This window comes from Meleagris gallopavo, chromosome 1, assembly GCF_905368555.1.
Source record: "Meleagris gallopavo chromosome 1, MGAL_WU_HG_1.1, whole genome shotgun sequence".
Taxonomy (NCBI): domain Eukaryota; kingdom Metazoa; phylum Chordata; class Aves; order Galliformes; family Phasianidae; genus Meleagris; species Meleagris gallopavo.
The window spans coordinates 5,796,268-5,815,559 of record NC_139404.1 but is presented as its reverse complement, the minus strand read 5'-3'; the positions used below and the strand labels follow the sequence as shown (position 1 = coordinate 5,815,559).

The 19,292-nt window shown below is 38.2% G+C and overlaps 1 protein-coding gene across 3 annotated transcripts in view; it reads right to left on the bottom strand.

The window, feature by feature from the left end:
• CELF2 (CUGBP Elav-like family member 2) overlaps positions 1-19,292 on the bottom strand; it is a 370,306-nt gene that overhangs the window by 295,976 nt on the left and 55,038 nt on the right. For all 3 annotated transcript variants that reach the window (XM_085215689.1, XM_085215679.1, XM_010720047.4), the window contains exon 2: positions 3,647-3,682. Coding sequence is in view for 1 of the 3 variants with exons in the window: in XM_010720047.4 (XP_010718349.2) it covers positions 3,647-3,682 (36 nt within the window). In the remaining 2 variants the exon portion in view is untranslated. The remainder of the gene's footprint in view (positions 1-3,646; positions 3,683-19,292) is intronic.

Sequence of the window (19,292 nt, the reverse complement as noted above, 5' to 3'; positions counted from 1 at the left end):
GACCATTTAAACTTTACTCTGACCGAGTAAACAGCAAAATCAAGCCACTACATATAAGATGAAAAAAGAAATTTCACCTTTGTTATCATTACTAAACTTAAGCAAACAAATAATCCATGTGGTTTGTCCATATTTAAAATATTTGTTCTTTTTAAATATAAAGAATCTTTCACAGAAGCAAACAGAAGGGGCTAGAGACTGAAACCATTCCTTTGATATTGCAGTGGGGTATTTTCTTGTTTAAGCTCCAAATATCATGTCCCTCGTGCCCGTAGGGCTTTGCACTGTTCACGAGCACACTACCTCACTAAATTACATCTCTCTGGACATGTTACCAGCTTAGATCAAATGATGGTCTGTGAAGGGCTGGTTGCAAGCTAGGGTACTGCAAGGCTTTAGGAGCTTATCTTCATTCATAAATTGTTCTGCATCATACATAAATTGTGGGTTTCTCAATTTAAGATATATATGCTTTTAATAATTTTAGTTTGGTCTCTTATCATAGGTATCATGTATATAATGTGGAGAGCAAATGCAGTTTGAAATAGAGCTGCTATAGTAGTTATAGCACATCTAAAAGGAAAAAAAAAATAGGCCAGACCTTTATTAAATTTTAAAGTATGTCTTTGCTACACTCTTGTAAAGATCCAAATAGGGTATTCAAATCTCTAGAGATCACCAGTATAATTTCTTTATCATGTTCCATTTAAAATTTAATTATGTAGTCTACAACAAGAAATATCTGAGTACTCTAAATAGGTCATGCAATGAACAACTTAATATTATTATAAAGTTTTCCTTGTGAAGATCCTTTCTTTGATGTGCTGTTGCACACAGAAATCCTTTCTTCGAAAAAACAATATACATTCACAGACATAATAATGTCATTTAATATAAAAGTGGTAAAGCTTCTTCAACATATTTTAAGTTGAAATTTCCAATTCCTGCTCAAAGCTTCCCCCATCAGAAATAACTGGTAAATTAGAACTGACACAATATAATCATACAGAATATTCTTGCATCTTTCTACAGGCAAAGTTAATAGATTAAGTTTCCTTATAAATGACGTTCACTAACTCAGATTTTCCCACTTCTTTCTATGAATGAGACACATTCTTCAGTGACAAAAAGTAAGGTAATTTTTACTTCTGCTTTAATTTAATCATTAGAAACCAAGAAGCAGTATTTTGTGGAAAATGACTACATTAAAAAACCACCATTTACACAGACACTTTATTAAAGGGACATAAGGAGACTATCTTGATTACTTTAGAAGAGAAAATATTCTTCCCTGTAAATTCTTACTATTTATATTTCTGGGGAAAAAAAAAAAATCCCTAACTTCTCTCCAGTAATTCAACTATGTGCAATTCAGAAGTTTGGTTTTGCCTGTTCTGTTTGTTTGTTTGTTGGATTTTTTTAATAGCAGCAACTAATTAATACCACTAATGCCTAAATCTTTCTGATAGGCAAACAAAACTCAAGTTCAGACTCACACACACCTTACAATGAAGATCCTATCATCAGATTTACAACTGCTTGAAGTGTGTTGGATCAGTCCAACAAATATAATCTTTACTGCCCAGAGAAAAGGCATTGTGTTTCACTGCACAAATAGAAGCTGGATTTCTAGAAATACTGAGTGTTTTTTCTGTCCCATTGGATCAAACACAACTAGCAGAATTACTATGGGAAAGCGGTAATTAGTTGTTGCACCTTGAAATGAAATTAAAATTTCATAGACATAGGTTGGAAAAGATCACAAAGATCACCTAGTCCAGCTATCAGCCTGTCACCACCATGTTCGTCAAACCTATCGTTCAGTGTCATGATATACGATATAAAGTAGTTTCAGAGTATGGGGTGGGAAACAATGTGCTAGTGGTGGGGAAATTAGACTGTTTCACAGTTATAATTAATAACAGCAAAATGGTTCACTTAAAATTTGAATGAAGAACATAGAATATCAGATTAATACATGAAAACAGAAGATTAAAGCCCCAAGGGACTTCTTGCTTAGAGAAATGCAGGAATAGGTGAAGGCCAGAGAAGGCTGAGGACCAGCCAGTCTGCATGCAGCCACAAACATTTGTTTAAAATTTAGACAAGATCATTGGTTTTAATATTTATAACATAATTACATTGCCTTCTGCACATTGTTTGTATAATCTGATTTTCACTTGCGACATCTTGGCATAGTTGAAATTAAAGGCTTGTGGTAATAACTTGAAAAACACATTTAGGCAATCGTTAATGGCAAGTATGAAACTGGATGTTTATTCAAGCACCTGGATCTCTTGTTTTAACTTTTATTTAAAGTGAAATTCATTTCAGCACTGCAAGGACTGCATGTTTCCAGTATATTAGTCATATAATACCTAACCAATTAGGAGAATGAAAGCAAACTGGAAACACTTTAACACTAAAGTGAATAAAAGATATTCCAGACTTTGTTGAATCTTTATTTTTGTTTTCATTTTATATGAAGAATTGAGATTTTTTTTTTAAAGGAAGATGAATAAATTCTTGTGTTAAATAAGCTTGGTCATTGTGCAGCCCTTCAAATCCTTGGTGAAAATTCACAATTGTAACTGCTTGCACAATCAAAAGATGGTAGGTCATAAAAAAGAACCTAATGAATAAACAACTGATATAAATTTTGAACCTACAAAACAAAGTGATACATTAGAGAGGGGTGGAAAAAAACATCCAATTCTGTGAAGGTCTGCATTTATGCAGCTTATCAATACAGATGAGTCAACTAATGAAACCCCACATCCCATAAAGGTAGACAATTTTTCTCTGCCTTTGAAGCAGAAATAAATCACATGTATTACCATGCCTAAAGAAAACAGATTTTTCTGTTGAATTATTCCTTTGTCTATTGTATGAACTACAGCATTGCTACTAATCAGAAGATATAAAAACACCCCAAACCATTACTTCATTAAACACCAGCATACTTCACTGAGCAAAACTGATGGCAGAAGAGGCAAGAAACATGAGACCACCATTTTTTAGCTCACTAGGCATCTCTATTATGTGACAGGTTATCACATCAGATTTTCCCCCCTTCTCTCCACCCTTTTCTCTATCTGCATGATAACAGCATTTTAATGCATCCTTTGACAATATGTAGGCAAGTCTCTCTTCAAAAACCTCTATTGCAGCCTAGGAGTCCTGTCTAGTTCTATTATTTTATGAAAAGCTTTCCCAGCACAGAAGAATTTGATCTAAGCTGTTCTGCTTTCCAAATGAAAATGTCTTAAGATCACAGCATTTTTTTTCTCCCCAGTCTCCAAGTTTCCCTCCCCTCTTCCCTCAGGTGAAATTTAAAGCAAAAGGCAAACCACCTGCAGTGGTTATCATTGCACAGCTGGCAGAGGGCCACAGTTGGTTTTCGTATTTCCCAGGTACACAGCAGTGCTAAGCCTCAAAAAAAACCTCCAACCTGCTGTAGGCCATGGAGTATGTTCACTCCAGTATTTCACGGTCATATTTCCCTCTCCTCCCTGCATCCCCAGTTCACAACATCCCAGCAGTTTTCTGTAGGAAAAGGATCATGTTCTGTCCCAAAATGGTCATATGGGCTTCTAGCAGCTTCCAGACATTGATACCCAGAGTCAGTTTAGAGCCACTTTCTTACCTTGGTAATGCTCCAGATAACTCTGTGGCAGTCTCTCTGAAAAACACAAAGTGAGGAAAAATTAATTTTCTCTTTAGAACAGCTATAATTTTAAAAACATTTTTATACCACTTGTATTTTATGGGAGTGCACACACACTCAATTTTATATGCAAATGCGTCACTGACGGGTGCAGAGTCTGTACGATCATATACACAAGAATGTGAAAAACAGACGATGGTGTGTGATCTAAGGACTTCCTCAGAATAAAATTCTCAATAGCTCCATTACTCATTTTTAAGCATAAAATTATCACTCCTTCAAATGCCAGCACTGTGTGATATCCTACATTGCTAAAACGCAGCACTGGGCCAATCTTCCAGTGGAAAAAGTTCCCTTTTTCAGTTCTGCAGCAACAACAAGGGACTAGATGTATTTATGATGATGTCATGCACTGAGAAAATGCCGAAATATGTGTGACCCTCTTATCTTGGGTTTTAGGCAACAGTTATTTTGCAAATGTTGTGTTTTTGATCCAGCGTACTCATCTGAATCTACTTTGTGGGTGTGCAATATGCCTAGGGGGAAACAAACTATGAGATATCAGAAGTGAGCTATTGTAACCAGTGTGCCATATTAAAACACAATTGAATATATTATCATTACCTACAGAATCCTTAAGCTACATTGCAGATCTACCACCAGTGTCTGTCTGTATCACCCCTCTTAACACAGAATCACAGAATCATGGAATCATCTGGGCTGGAAAAAACCTTCAAAATCATCTTGTCCAACCATCAATCTGACCTACTGTGTCTCATCACTAAGCCATGTCCCTTGGTATTACATCCACATCTCTTAAATGTCTCTAGGGATGGGAGACTCGACCACCTTCCTAGCCAGCTTGTTCCAACACTTAACCACTGTTTACAGGAAGAAATTCTTCTTGATATCCAATCTAAACCTCCCGTGGCACAACTTGAGACCATTACCCATCAACTTTTCTTTGCGTCTCAGCTGTGCAGTTCAATGGTCACAGAAGGTTCCTCAAACATCCTGGATTTTTGCTTCAAAAAGTGCACATCAGAAAAGTGCTCAGTAGATGCAAAGAGGAATAAGCAGCAAATAAAGACAGTCTACACCATTTTCCTGCGTGCTTCATTCAGCAGCAGTCCAACACATACACAAGGCCTTTGAGAAGTGCCAGCTCCTACCCAGCAGAGGCTGACAGGTAAGCTCCTAGCAGGTACCTGTGATGAACAAAGTCCATGATATAAATGACATCAAAAGTGAGAGAAGGGAGAAAGAGGAAGAGAATGGAAAGAGAGAACATAAAATTAGAGAGGAGCAATACAGACTTGGTTTCTATGGGAAAATTTGATGCAGCCATTAGGCACATTACTATCGTTAAACCTTCATGCATATTGGTATCACTTTATTCTGCAAGCTCTACTTATAATCTATACATATAAAGAGTTTTCTGCAAGCTATCAATGAATTTAATTGCTAAATGGTTCCAACATCCAGGAAATTTTTCCCTTCCACTTCTAATCACAGACACCATCTCCTTTCATTCAAATGTTTTTTTTTGTACTAAAAAGTGAGGCTGGGCATTTCTTTGTTTCTTCCTCTAAAGTGACTACCTACCTCTTAGCCACTTACTATTGCTCTTGTAACAGACTGGCAGAAACATTATTGCTTTAGGGAATGGGACCCCAATTTATAAAATAGCAGTTGGTCATCCAGCTTAAAAAGACAACCAGGCAAATCAGAGGTTGCAGCAAGAAGCAGAAGAATTCACGTTCAAAAGAGGATATTAAACTGGAATTGTATTGCCAGCTTCTGACCAGAGCAGTGAGTGATTGGTGCATCTAAATTTCTAAAGATTTTCATTTTTGTTAAATAACCCACTCTGCAAGAGATGCCAGACTTATGAAAATAATTATGCAATAGTCAATACTCTGGTAAAATATATGTGACCAGAATCTTAAACAAAGATGTTGCAGGCCTTTAGCATATAAATTTTTAATGTAATTGATTGTGTTGCCAGTTTTACATTTGGGCAGATCAAATCCCAATTTTAAGCAAAAATGTGTAAGGTAACAATTTTTCAAATACAGATCAAGCTCACATAAAACTGTAACTTGCACATAAAAGAGAAGAAGCCTGATTACTTCCCAGCTATTCAAAGTTTTTAGTTTGTCATCAACTCATCAGCGTTTAAGACCAAAAAAAAAAACCACAAAAAAAACCCCAACAACTAATCAACCGACCAAAAACTTCAGAATAATAAGCTAAAAATATTATTTTCCTAGAAAACAAACATAATGATCCTGGAAATAAATAGCACACTGACTGCTGAAGATGGTTAATGTCCACTGTGAGTGTGCTATAAATATCAGGAATAGCGGCACTGCTCTATAAATACATTTCATGGGAGTTTAAAAAGAAAATCTTATGGAGCAAATTACTCATCAAGAATACCCTTAAAGTTTATTTAAAGATAACGAGTACTCATTCTTCAGTATTTCAAGAAACTGAAGCTAGACTTATACAACAAAATTTCAGATTCCTACTACTCCCAAATGACACATAAAATAAACACGAATGAAAAAAAAAATCTTGATAAAAACAGGAGGATTACATTCAAAAGGACAATGAATATAAAGTCGTGTATTTTCATGTCCTGCCTATGATATGCAAGGACAACCTTGAAAAAGAGTGCAGGTATAAGCCTGAATGCTTCATCCAGACTGCCCCAAATCCCACTGAAATCAGTGCCAATGCAAATAGGATGAGCTAATGCATAACAGCGCTAAGGACAGAAGAGGACAAGACTAAGAATCCTGGAAAAGCTGTGAGGCAGAAGATGACATTACAGTCACAGAATTTCCAGGAAGGTCATTTACAATTTCCAGGTATTTTGCATTCAGCTAAGCAGGACAGATATGGGGCAGGATGGTCCACTTATGGAAAGTGTTGAAGCCAGGAGGATGCCAGCTGGGAGGTCTGTGCCTCAAAATGCTGCCCTGTAACCCATGGCCTTCCTGAAGTCAAAATGAACATTTTCAAACTATTCTCTAGATCTGCAAGGAGCTTTGATCCACTGAAGAGGCTCTGCACCCTCCAGAGAGAGATACATTACTAATCTCAAAAGCCAGAAAGCCAGGGTGGGCAAATGAAATGCCACCCCACACTCATATTTTGCCATTTCTCTCCACAGGCTGAAAAATCCTTCCCATAGGATCCGAGTGGGATGTGTACCAAAGCAGAAAAGTATAAATATTTTAGTCAAAACCTTATACTGAAGTGGAAGTGGGAAGATCTGCATAAAGATGAGCAAACAGACTTTGCTGCCTAATGGTCTTGTTTAGAGAAAGTTGCTCAGGAGAACTCTTCAGAATATTTGGAAAGTGTGGTGTTTGTATTAAATGCTTTGTTCGCTAAGAAATCATATGGTGCCCTTCTCTCAGAGGCTGACTGGCAGCTGTTGTTACCCACCTACGTGCTGGGTTTAGCACAACACAGCTTTGAGGTTTTAACAGTGGAATGTTTTTGTCTGATTTAATGCTTTAAGATGTGCTTCTGCCAAGATGTAAACTGAGGCACAAGAGACAGGGCAAGGGTAATCTTTAATGTATCCTCCTAGATGCATGCCAGGAAATTTAGCAGACACGCAGTTCAACTCTTGTGAGTCAGAACTATGCTTAGAAACAATTTTTGCTTCTTCAGGATCACAGCCCTTAGTGATCTGGAAAGCCTTACATCTCTATTGAGAACGCTTTTTGTTCTGAAGAGAAAAGCATATAAATTTAAGTCAAGCAATGTAGTGGGGTGCTGGGGAAGATGCAAAAAGAAAGCAGCAACACATCTCTGCAATCGTGTCAGTGTTCTTCCTTCAACATCTCACACTTTGAAGAGCAGATAAAGCCCACCTACAGCACATGAGGCAAACAAGGATAGGGACATAAGGATAGAGCAAAGCTGAAGAAGAGTTCTGTATGGTGTGCTATTAAGAAAGCTGTACAAATGCAAGCAGAAGACTCCCAAAAGTAGAATACAGGAGACTTCCAATTTGTGAAATGTCTGTGTTCTATGGTCATGGTCTAAAGCATCTGAGGCAGTAGTCACTGAAGGTCCTGTGTTCTTCAGAACAAGAGAGCACAGGACATTTTATTCCCTAGTATGAGCTGCAGCAGCTATTTCCTGCCACTTATATTCGCTTTCTTTGAAGCTCAAACAAACAAACAAACAAAAAAAAAACCAACACAACACAACAAAGATCAGTTGATATTTCTGTCTCGAGTGAAGCTTTCTTCCTTACTACTTCTACCCCTTACTAAACTCCTTAGCATGTCCAAAGAAGGGCAACAAAGTTGTGACGGGTCTGGAGCACAAATCTTATGGGAAGTGGCGCAGGGAGCTGGGTTTGTTCAGTCTGGAGAAAAAGAGGCTCAGGGGAGACCTTATCATTCTCTGCAGCTCCCTGAAAGATTGTGGTGAGGTGGGGGTTGTTCTCTGCTCCCAGGTAACAGTGACAGGATGAGAGGGAATGGCCTTAAGTTGTATTGGGAATGGTTCAGTTTGGATAGTTGCAAAATTTTCTTCTCAAAAGGAGTGGTGAGGAGTCACAGCCCCTGGAATTGTTCAAGAAAAGCGTAGATGCGGCACTGAGGGCCATGGTTAGTGGGCATGGTGGGGATGTGTTGACAGTTAGGCTGGATGATCTCAGAGGTCTTTTCCAACCTCCAACAGAACACTAAAAGTTGGATGACCATTAATCAAAACAGAAAAGATACATTTGTGAACAGAAATAAGTATGAGCTTAATAGAAATAGGGCATTCTAGAGGAAGACTTGAGAATTCTTATATTTTTCCAGAAATATCCACTGTGGCTGTAGCTGGATATGCTACCATGTTGACACGGTGAATGTAAGAAATGGCAATAACGTTGATAACTAAGAAGTCCAACCATGAACTTCCAAATTTTGCATAACCATAAATTTGTTCTTTGTTTTGCGCCACAGGCAAATGCAGTTTGCCAGAGCAAATGATGCACTGGATGCTTTTGGTCACTCTTTCCTACAGACTCTACAGAGGGAACAGACTCTGTAGTACCTAGTGTTTGTATAATCAGCAGGGCTAGAAAAGCAAGGTTTGAGAGGGATCTACAACGTACAGCTGAGTGATTTGATTCCACTCATAGTGCTGATGAATTCTGTGACCACCAGCTCAAATGGATGCATCCCGTTAATTTCAATGGCTTTTAACCAGACCGTCAATAAAAAGCATTTTAAATTGCATGCGTACCTGTTTGCATACAGCTACTGCTCAGACATGCATCAATGGTGCACCAAGAGAAAAGACAGCTACTAATTGTCAGTATAAAGCAGAACTAAATAAAAGTTTACAAAGGGAAATGAAAGATTTTCCACTTAAAGCAAGGGAGAACAACTGAAGAGGAACATTAAATTAGCTTTAAAAGGAAAGCTGTATAGGGAGGAATATAATTACTTAGCTGGAATTTCACCAAGACTTGGGAGTCAATGTCTCTACTCTTGCAGAAAACTGCCATGGGATTTTTAATGACTACAAGTGGTCAGGACATTGATTTCACATTTCAGCTGAAAAATGGCATCTCCAAAGGCACATTGTCTCCTCTCTTCTCCAAATCACATGGGGCACTGTGTCTGAGTTGACTTGGAAGAATTAATAGTGCCTACTAAAATACCATTATGAGACACAACATATTTCACTCATCTCAAATTGGATCGTTTCTTGCCTTTTTGGAGTGCCTCAAAATAAACAAGCTCTGTTCGGATAGAACATGAAGTTAGATGTTCTCCTGAACTTTGGTTTTGCTATGTCAAATTTGGTGGATTTCAGGTTTTGCTTTCTTGGCATCATGTGCTTTTATTTATTTATTTATTTATTTATTTTTAATTTTTAGAACTATACCTTATAACCAGCGAAGATTAAAATAGCAAAAAATAGTTTTCAAAAATAAAATAATATCTTCAAAAAGAGAGTATGTTGCTCTTTCAAATGACACACAGCAAATAAGTACATTGAGTTTTAAGACTTCATACAGAGACTTTAACTAGTTGAAGAAGTATCATACATTTGCAAGAGAAATACTGCATAAACAGTCTCTGAATGTGCTATTTAAGTACAAGCTAAATACTCTTTTTTTAGGAAGTGATGTAACAAGTTCATATGTAAAAATCTATTTCTATACAAGCTGACATTCTGCAAGATTATCTGAGAGAGATAAAGGACATGAGCAAACATGCTTGTTGCTTTCCTACCATGATTATTTTTAAATTTTTCACTGTTCTGAATTCGCTATTTCTGAATTTTTCATTTCTCCTTAGGTAAAAAAGATAGAAAGCTCTGTGCATTTAGTGATAAGAGTCTGCCATCAAAATGATGGAATTCCAGAGAGCATCCAAAATATAAATAATACTTCAGCACATGCCCTCTTCATTGTGACTATTTTCTATATTTCATAAAGATTTAAGTTTCACTTTAACATCCCCTCCAAACATCTATGAAGTCAGAAATCTTATAACTTAGAAACTGAAGGATAATTCAGGTCAAATTCTTACTCCTTACAACGTAGTTATAAATCCCAGGTCAAGATTGGCAAGGACATCAGATAAAAGAGCTTCTCTCTCATGACTTCTTCCCTGGTGTTTAAAAGCAAGATAAAAACTACAAGACAATAGATCTATAACATGAGCAGCATGCTCATGTCATAGACAGGGATGCAAGAGGGATGCAATTTATTCATGGACATGAGGGGAAAAATGCCAAGGTAGGGAGAAGAAAGATCCTATTCTGGTGCTTAGTTCCAAGGTCAGCTCCTGCTGTCGTGGATGTGTACATCTCTGTTGCAGTATAGGGACTGCTGTTGCTGTGTGTTTTCTCAAGGAAGTGCCGCATTTTGAAAGTTAATGACATGGAAATGAAGGGAGGAGGCACCAGGGGTGCAGAATTTGGCTCTCTGGGGTATGGTGAGCAGCAGAAGGAACACAGATGAGAAATCTTCCGTGGTACTGACTCCTACATCCTTATCCTGTTAGTATGGGAAGGAAAGAAGTGATGCACAGGCTTCTCTTGCCCCAGGGAGCTTTAAGAGCTCAGTGGGAGAAATATACTTTCTCCCTTAATAAAGTGAGAAAAAAAGCCTATCTAGAACAGCATATGGTCCTCCCTGTATGCTCATTAAAGTTAATATATGACCTGGCTGGGCATTTGGCTGACGTAGTTCATGTCAACACTTCCAGTGGTTGCAGTGTTGAGGTCACCACCTCATCTCCACTGTACAAAGAGAAAGGGAGGGGAATCATGTCTGAAATCTCAGCATTAATTCACAGCCACTCAGCTGTACAGATGTAGAACTGAAGGATGTTAATTCTACAGAAGTCATATGAACACAAGGATGCACAAGATATATAAAGAAAGACACAAATTATTTATGAATTTGTGAAATTGTTAATTTCTCAATTATTTGAGAATGATAGACAGAGATGGCCTAGATTCTTCCCTTAGTTGTACAGGGCTGCTGTAAATATCTTCTGATATTTAAGACTTTCATATTTGTGTAGGGTGTGGGGAAGCATTCAATGCGTCATCTCCCAAAGTGGCTTCTATCAAGCAGTTGCAGTTGGTTGGGTCAAATGTTGATCTTTTCAGTTTAATGATGAATGACAAAAAAGAAAAACACACCCTAACGAATGTTTTTCACTGAATGCCTTACCCATCCTGCCGCCCTGAATTTCACATGCTATCAGCTCCAAACTTTGGGACTTCCTGATGTTGGATGTTGTCACTAATAAATACAGACTTGAAGCCATTCAAAGAACTTGGAAGCTTTACTTAAACATATTTCAGAGAAGCAACACAGAGAAGATGCTGAGCTTGGAAATGGCATCTCATGCTGGTCTCAAAATACTTAACTGAATAAGAACAACTTCAGCTATTAAGAATTCACATAATCATGTTCCTACCCAGTGTAGAAATCTCTGAAGTTTTGTGAAGCTGAGGGTTTTTTGTTATGAAGTGAGAATCTAAAACAAAGGTATCTTAGAACAACTAACATCTAAGAAGAGGATACCTTGCTTGTTGGTTTCAATTCACAGACAATGCAGTTTCTACAGGAACTGCATTGGCAGCTATAGAAAAAAATGCCACTACAACCACCACAACAAAAAACAAAAAGCCAACAAGAAAACCACAGCTTTCCAGGTTCTGAGGAGGCTTCCTAATTTCCATTTTGAGAGCAGCCAGCTCTCTCTGTTTTTCCACTTAGAAGAGGGCATCAAATCTTACAATCATAAAGGTTGGAAAAGACTACTGTGATAAATCAGTACAACCATCAGCCCATCCCCACTATGCCCACTAACCATGGCCCTCAGTGCCACATCTGCCTTTTCCTGTATACTTCCAGGGACAGTGACTCCACCACCTCCCTGAGCAGCTTGTTCCAATCCATCAACACTCTTTCTGAGAAAAGATTTTTCCTAATACTTGAAACCTCACAAGGCTGCCCCTTGTTGATGTGCTGCAACGAAGCAGGGATGCTGTATGTGGCCACATGCTGGGCCAGGGGCAGATGCAAATTCCTCTGCCTATGTGCTCAGATATGGAAACAGAAAGCAGATTCAAAAAATTCTGCAGCTGCTTAAACCAGCTCTGTGGCAATATTTGATGACTTTGGAATAGCCTGCCCACCTTTTGGATTCTTATGTTTAAAAGAGGTTTTGCTGGATTCAGAAGGTACTGCAAACAACTCTTCCATAGCTGGAGCATCAGTATTGCAGCACTGCCAACGTCTCCTTCAGAAATCTGCCCACATTGTCTTTTAGTCCACCTGCTGATAGTCACTGCCTTTCTCTCTACTGGTTGCTTTACAGTTGGTCCTCGTGATCCAAAAAACAGCAGTGCCAGATTGAAGTGTGCAATGGTACAGGAAAATGCAGAAAGGAACCTGGGAATAAGACAGGCAGGCAGCAGCCTTTTGTCCCGTTAGCTGCAGTTAAAAACAATCCTTATATTATTTCCATAAATACTGCAGTATTTTCTGGAGTAATATCTCAGTGCAAACCGCAACAGATGTTGGACGCTATTATTTCTTCATGCTTGTTCATTTGTTGTTCATCTGTCAGTTTTAGCTTCTCCTCTCCCCCACCCCCTTGCCACCTGCCTGTACACAGATCAGAAGAGTTTAAAAAAAAATACAATCACACTTGGTGGTCTCTCTATCACTGCCCAAAATTAACGGGACAGGAGAAGAGAGAAAATCAGATCTCTGCTTTATTTGTGACCTTAAAAGGCCAGCTTGAATTTATTTCTGCCAGCCCTAAGCAAAGAGAAAGCTGCTGAGCTGGCCATTTCAGGAAGCCAAATTATACATGTACCAACATTCTCCAGTGAGTTTATTCATGTTACTGAGCAAACTATTGGTGGTGATGTGAAATTATTGAGGTGTTTTAAGGCGTATGTTAGCAGTGAAATAAATATACAAGCAAGTTCTTTTCTCCCTAGCCACATCCAAACCAGAAGATCTTTAAGGTAGTTCTTTAATGGCATAAACTATTAGGCTGCAATATATAGCAGGTACATCTATTAATCATTCAACCATTTATGTACTGTAATTCCACCACAGTTAAATAACATGGACTACTAAGTACCTGAATCGGCTATTAGCAAGCATTCCTGCTCATTAAAACTCGCTTATTTAGACTTCAGCAATGGTAAATGTAACCAGCCCTGGAGGAGTGTCACAGTGCTTGGAAATGGCACATTAAGCTTCATTTACCCAGCTCCACTCACAGGGAGAGGGGGAAGGGAGAAAATAGTGATGGTCCGGAGCGAAGCTCAGAAGCTTTTTGAAGCAGCCTTAAGAAAATGACAAATCTTACAAAGAGAGTCATAAAGCTTCCTCAAGTACAGCAGTTCTGCAAGGAGTTATTTATCATAGTTTGTTGAAAAGACTCCTACATTTAATACTATTGGACTGTGAGAGCTGATTATTAAATGTAATTACAGAAGTAGTACAGAAATAATAGTTTATTGCAGAGCACAAGCAACACTGTATTAACTACAGAGCGGGCAACATGTTCAGCATTCAGAATCGTACCTTTTCCAGGAACACATGCACAAATGTATAAACATTTAATTTCACATTAGCTTCTACTAACCAGAATTATCCTTAAAGAATTTCCGATCGGGGTCAATGCATCCATCTATACTTCAAGTGAGAAAGTGGTAGCTGAAGTGGATTGCTATTTGAGTTTCAGCTTTTATCCCTTTGCTACTTAACATGGATTTATTAAAAAACACCCACAGCCTCCTGTCAAGAAGTACTGCTCACATTTGCTTATTAGCCGCACTGTAACAGATACATTTTTGCTCTGGTGCTGCCATTTGAAGTGACTGCTCTATCTAGAATGTGGCACTTATCAGGAGATTCTCTGTGCATTAAATCTTTAGAAACCACAAGTTTTGATTTCTTATTGATACCTGCAAGAATGCTTGCTTGCTTGTGTTTTGATATGATCTAAATTATCCATCTCTCCCCGTTCTTTATGATTCTTCTCACTTCTCATTCATCCCTGTTCTTCTCAATGAAACCTCTTTTTCTAAAGCATGCTGTGCTTTTGTAAAGACTTCTTCTACTCTTTTGGGATAGACATACATTATAGAATCATTGTGGTTGGAAAACACAGCTAAGATCATCTAGTCTAGCTGTCCACTTACCACCAATATTACAATATTGGTATTTAGTAGTACCTACTAAACCACATCCCTCAGTGCCATATCTAATCTACATGTTTTTTGAACAGCTCTAGGGCTGGTAACTCCACTAGCTCCCTTTGCAGCCTGTGCCAATACATTACCAATCTTTCTGAGAAGAAGCTTTTCCTAATATCCAACCTGAACCTGCCCTGGCACAACATGAGGCTGTTCTCTTTCATCTTGTAGTTGGGAGAAGAGGCTGATCCCCACCTACCACAGTCTCCTCTCAGAGAGTTGTAGAAAGCAATGAGATCTCCCCTGAGCCTCCTCAAGATGAACAATCCCAGTTCCCTCAACTGCTTCCCATAAGCTCCAGACCCTTCACAGCTTCATTGCCCTTTTCTGGACACACTCTGGAGCTCCAATGTCTTTCTCGTAGTGAGGGGCTTAAAACTGAACACAGTACTCAAATATATGCTTTTTCTTTAGTACAAGGCTACTGAACAAACTGATGTATAGATGTATAGATGTATAGATGTATAGATGTAAAGATGTATATCTCCTTGCATTCAGTGCTGTAGTTTGTGCAAGCCAGGGCAAAGACCCAACTCTATCCAATAGCACAAAAGATGCCTTCTGGTCCTCAAAGTTTAAGCTGAATTAACTCTGAAACCTGCCTCTGCTTCAAGAATGAAACATTTTGTAAAACTGTGCTTTGAAAGGAAAGCATTCAGTGACAGATGGATTTTGTTTATTTTTAGGTAAAAGGAACAGCTTAAAACAGGTTGAGAACATCAGAGAGGATTCTGGCATATCGAGACAACGTCTGAAAGTATCTGAAGTGCTCAAGAGATGCAGAAATTACTGTCACAAGAACACGTGCACATTCATCAATAATACAGCATGCATTGATCCTCACTCTTTCAGCAATGACCGGATTTGCAATAGGAAATACAACCAGTGGTCTAGAAGCTCAGCAGCCTCCTTCAAGCATCCACATTCCCTTTTTAGTTCAGGCTCAAAGTTTTACAGGCAAAATTGCAGCCAAAACCGGGAGCTGTGTGCACACATCTGCAAAAAGGTAAGTTGTAAATAAGGAGCAAAGAGATGAAATCAGAGTGTACCACCTTTAGGCATTCACATCCCTAGATTTTGTTCAAAGCAGCACAGGCTAAAGACTCAGTGGGTTACATTTTTGAGGATTTTGAATCTAAAAACAGGTGGATATACAGCTAACAAAGATTTTCAACCACACAGCAAAATCCTGGGAGTTTGATGCTTGTTATATTGAAATGCATAAATAAATAAATAAATAAATAAAAATCCCACCAGCCTTCTATCTGCATCAATACATACACAAGGATATTTCAGAAAATCTCTCCTGGTCACATCAGATCATTGGTATAGAAGAAAACAAGATTTCCTTTTGAAGGTTTTTGACTCATTTGGAGCAGATAAATCACCACGGAAGCACCGTGCCAGTGACAATTATCTTGCAACAATAGCCATAAAAATAAAATAAAATCAACATGGATGGAATCCAAAGTAAGAGACTGAAATTATACATAACTGTATTCATAAAACTGCACCTCTGCTCAAAGTTGTTCTGTACATTACACATATGCCAGGATCTCTTAATCTGCTGCTGATGTGCTGCATATTGCAGTCGTGTGCAATTACAGTTAGCTATAATTAAGAAAAATTACAGCTTTTATATCTCCACTTGTTCTTTAAAAAGCACAGTTGTAATAAAACTTTTTTCCCCTCTTTTTTTTTTTTTTTTTTTAAAGGTGAATATAATTATACATCCCTATAACATCTCCAATAATTAGTTTGACTCAAGTTTCTTCTGGAACAATTTTCATTTTAACTGTCAGATCTGCCATCTATAGTCAATAGAAGACATTATAAAAAAAATTCTATCATTAACCTTCTTTCACCTCATAAATCTGCAAAGGAACTTGAAGAAATTGAAGAATTCATTGCTTAAATGTTTCAAGGCCAAATTCAACTAACACCCCTTCCCCAACAGTCCCTTCTTAACCACACTGCAACATTATTATTATTATTATTATTATATTCTCTAACTATAGCAATAATAAATTAAAGCTGCATATAAAAGGTATTTGGCATCTCTCAATATTTTATAGGCTGCTTTCCAACCTTATTCTCATAAAAGAATCTCTCTGCTGTATCTTTGTTTAGAATCTACCCATGATTACTAACCATGCAGACTGCAGGGAAAAGTAATTAAGTTTAATAGAAGCCACCCTCATTTTTGAAGCTGCCCTCAATTTAAGCCATAGAAGGAGAGTAATTAAATTTAACGTGTGCCACAGCTTTTAAATGAAGATATGGCACGTAAAATTCTCTATGCAACGCATCTTTTCTGAATGCTGTAAAATAAGTGTTGTGATGCAAAAAGATAGCAAACTGGTACTGCTAAGCTACGTTAGTTTTATTTTTCTTCTGGCTTTGTCTTCCAGGGGCTGAAGTCTTTGGTAGATTATGAACAGTGTAATCTAAACCATGGGAATTGGGAAACCTACAGCAGGATCACAGTTGAGCTGTTTCCTTCTTCATCCTTTGCCCACTTTATCTGCTTTTAAACTAAGTTTAGAGGAAATGTTTGTGGCAGGGTCCATGTTTTATGTGTTTTTAACAGATGTAACAGATTTCTGACTATGGCCACAATTCTCTTCATAGCAGAGATATGGTTTGTCAAGAAGAGCCTTCCCGAGAGTACCTAAACTACCAGCTGGGACTAAAGAAATGCATTTTGAGGCAAAACCACAGCCCTCCCATATATGTCTTCAGTATTTTTCTTACTACTTTTATTCAGAAATACAAATTGCAAATAAGAGCTAATGCAAATCACAGTCATAGAATCATTGAGGTTGGAAAAGACCTCTAAGATCATCTGCTGCAACCATCAGCCCATGCCCACCATACTGCCAACACATGTCCCTCATTGCCACAACTGCCCTTTTTCTGAACACTTCCAGGGAAGGTGACTCCACTATAGTATTTCAAAATATTTCACTCTTTCAAAAATGAACTACATGAACAAGAATCTCTGAAACAGCAGCAAGAGGGGCAATTCTCCTCTTCAGGTCTCTGTGTATAAGTTCTTTCTTGCAGAGAAATCACAGGAATTTCATCAACTGGTTTAAAATACATGGGGAATTTAGAACTTGAATTACCTTGTAAAAGGGAAAAGGTTAAACTGAAATACTGAGCTCAGAACTGGTTCATGGAAGTGCTCTGAAAAACACAGCTCACAGCCTACTTCCAAGCAGCCTCTTCTCCTGAACAGAGATTTGTCCCTGTCATTAGCACTGAGCAAAACTGAACAAAAATCGAGCAGATTTGAAAAGGCAAAGCCTGGGATAGAACTTCAATAGCCTTTTGGTCCAAAGGCTCCCCCTAATAAGACAGTAAAAAGAGAATAAAAGAAAAGGGGGCAAGGGGGAAAAAAGTATTTAAAAAAAAAAAAAAAGTGTGGAGAGAATAAATAGATCCTTTATTTCAGTTTCAGACTCCACCACAGACCTGCTGTGTACTTCCCTAAGAGAAGTGTTGAATACTTCATTTTAGAAGCACAAAAAATGGACCCCTGCGTCCCAGGCGCACACCGCATAGAACACCTACATGTACAGCAACAAGATTCATAAACATATCATCTAGCTTTCATTTCTTTACCAAATAATCAAAACTGAACATTAATAATAGTAAACAAGAGGCAACCAGAGTCTTGTGTCTGGTTGTCTTCCTGACAAAGCCCACAATCTGAATCCCTCCGTTCAAGGGCTATTCAATAGGCAGATCCACACTTGAAGTCTTGAAGCCACTGCTAATATAAATTGCAAGCAATTTGGGAAAGAGACTGCATTTGTAGTTATTTTTAGTTTCATGAAAGAAAGAAGAGATTTGTTTATAGCCATTGAGACAAAAAAGTTGGATTTCGGGGTTTCAAAGTAGCAAAATAGGAACAAAATTGCTGTTTAAAGTCTAATTTTTACTCAATTATATTTTACAGTGATCCTACCAGATGCTGGAACTAAAGCAACATGATTTCACTATATTTATAACTAAGCTGCAAAACATTTCAACATTTACAAAGAGAATAAATCTCTTTGCTAATGCCAGGAAAAGAATAAGCTCAAATGCTATTGCACATGATAGCTCTTAATAGTTGGCACAAGGAGAAATGTCTCTATAACAACAGTATCAAGGAAACTTACATTGCAAATACCACATCATCACAACAAGAGGGGAAAAAAATAAACCTGCAGAGAGCATTAGCATGAGGACATAACATACACATGCTGCCAAATAGTCAGGATGGATATAAATCAGGACAAGTGGTGGTCCTTTCCCTCTTTGCTCCTTCTCCACAGTCCCTCTTCCTATCCAAACTGCCTGCTGCTCATGCCTTCTGCTTGCTCTAAGGAAGCTGTATCCTTTTGTTACACGTTTCCCAATCAATATTTTGGCTTTTCTGCTGCTGGCTACCAACATGAAGACTCACACTGCTCCCTAATACGTACTCAAAAGGACACCTGCCTTGCCCCAGGGGCTTCAGCTGAAATGTGGGTTGTGGATGGGCTGGCCAGAAGCTCAGGGAAAAATAATTAAACCAAGCAAACACAAAACAAAATCTAGAGAAGCCTCTCGCCTCAATTCCCATCTGCAGTGATTGCTGGGCTTACAGCACAGCCATCATCCCTCATCCCACTGTCTCCTTAGAGGCTGTGGGTCTGGTAAGGTCCTGTCACAATTGTCAACTGCTCCAAGGGTTGGTGGGACACAACTGAGCCCACAGCAGTGAAATAGCAAGGCACTGGAATATGCTGCTCAACTGGTTAAAAATTGAAACAGAGCAAACGGGAAATTTTTTGAACAAATGCTCTGAGATTATGGA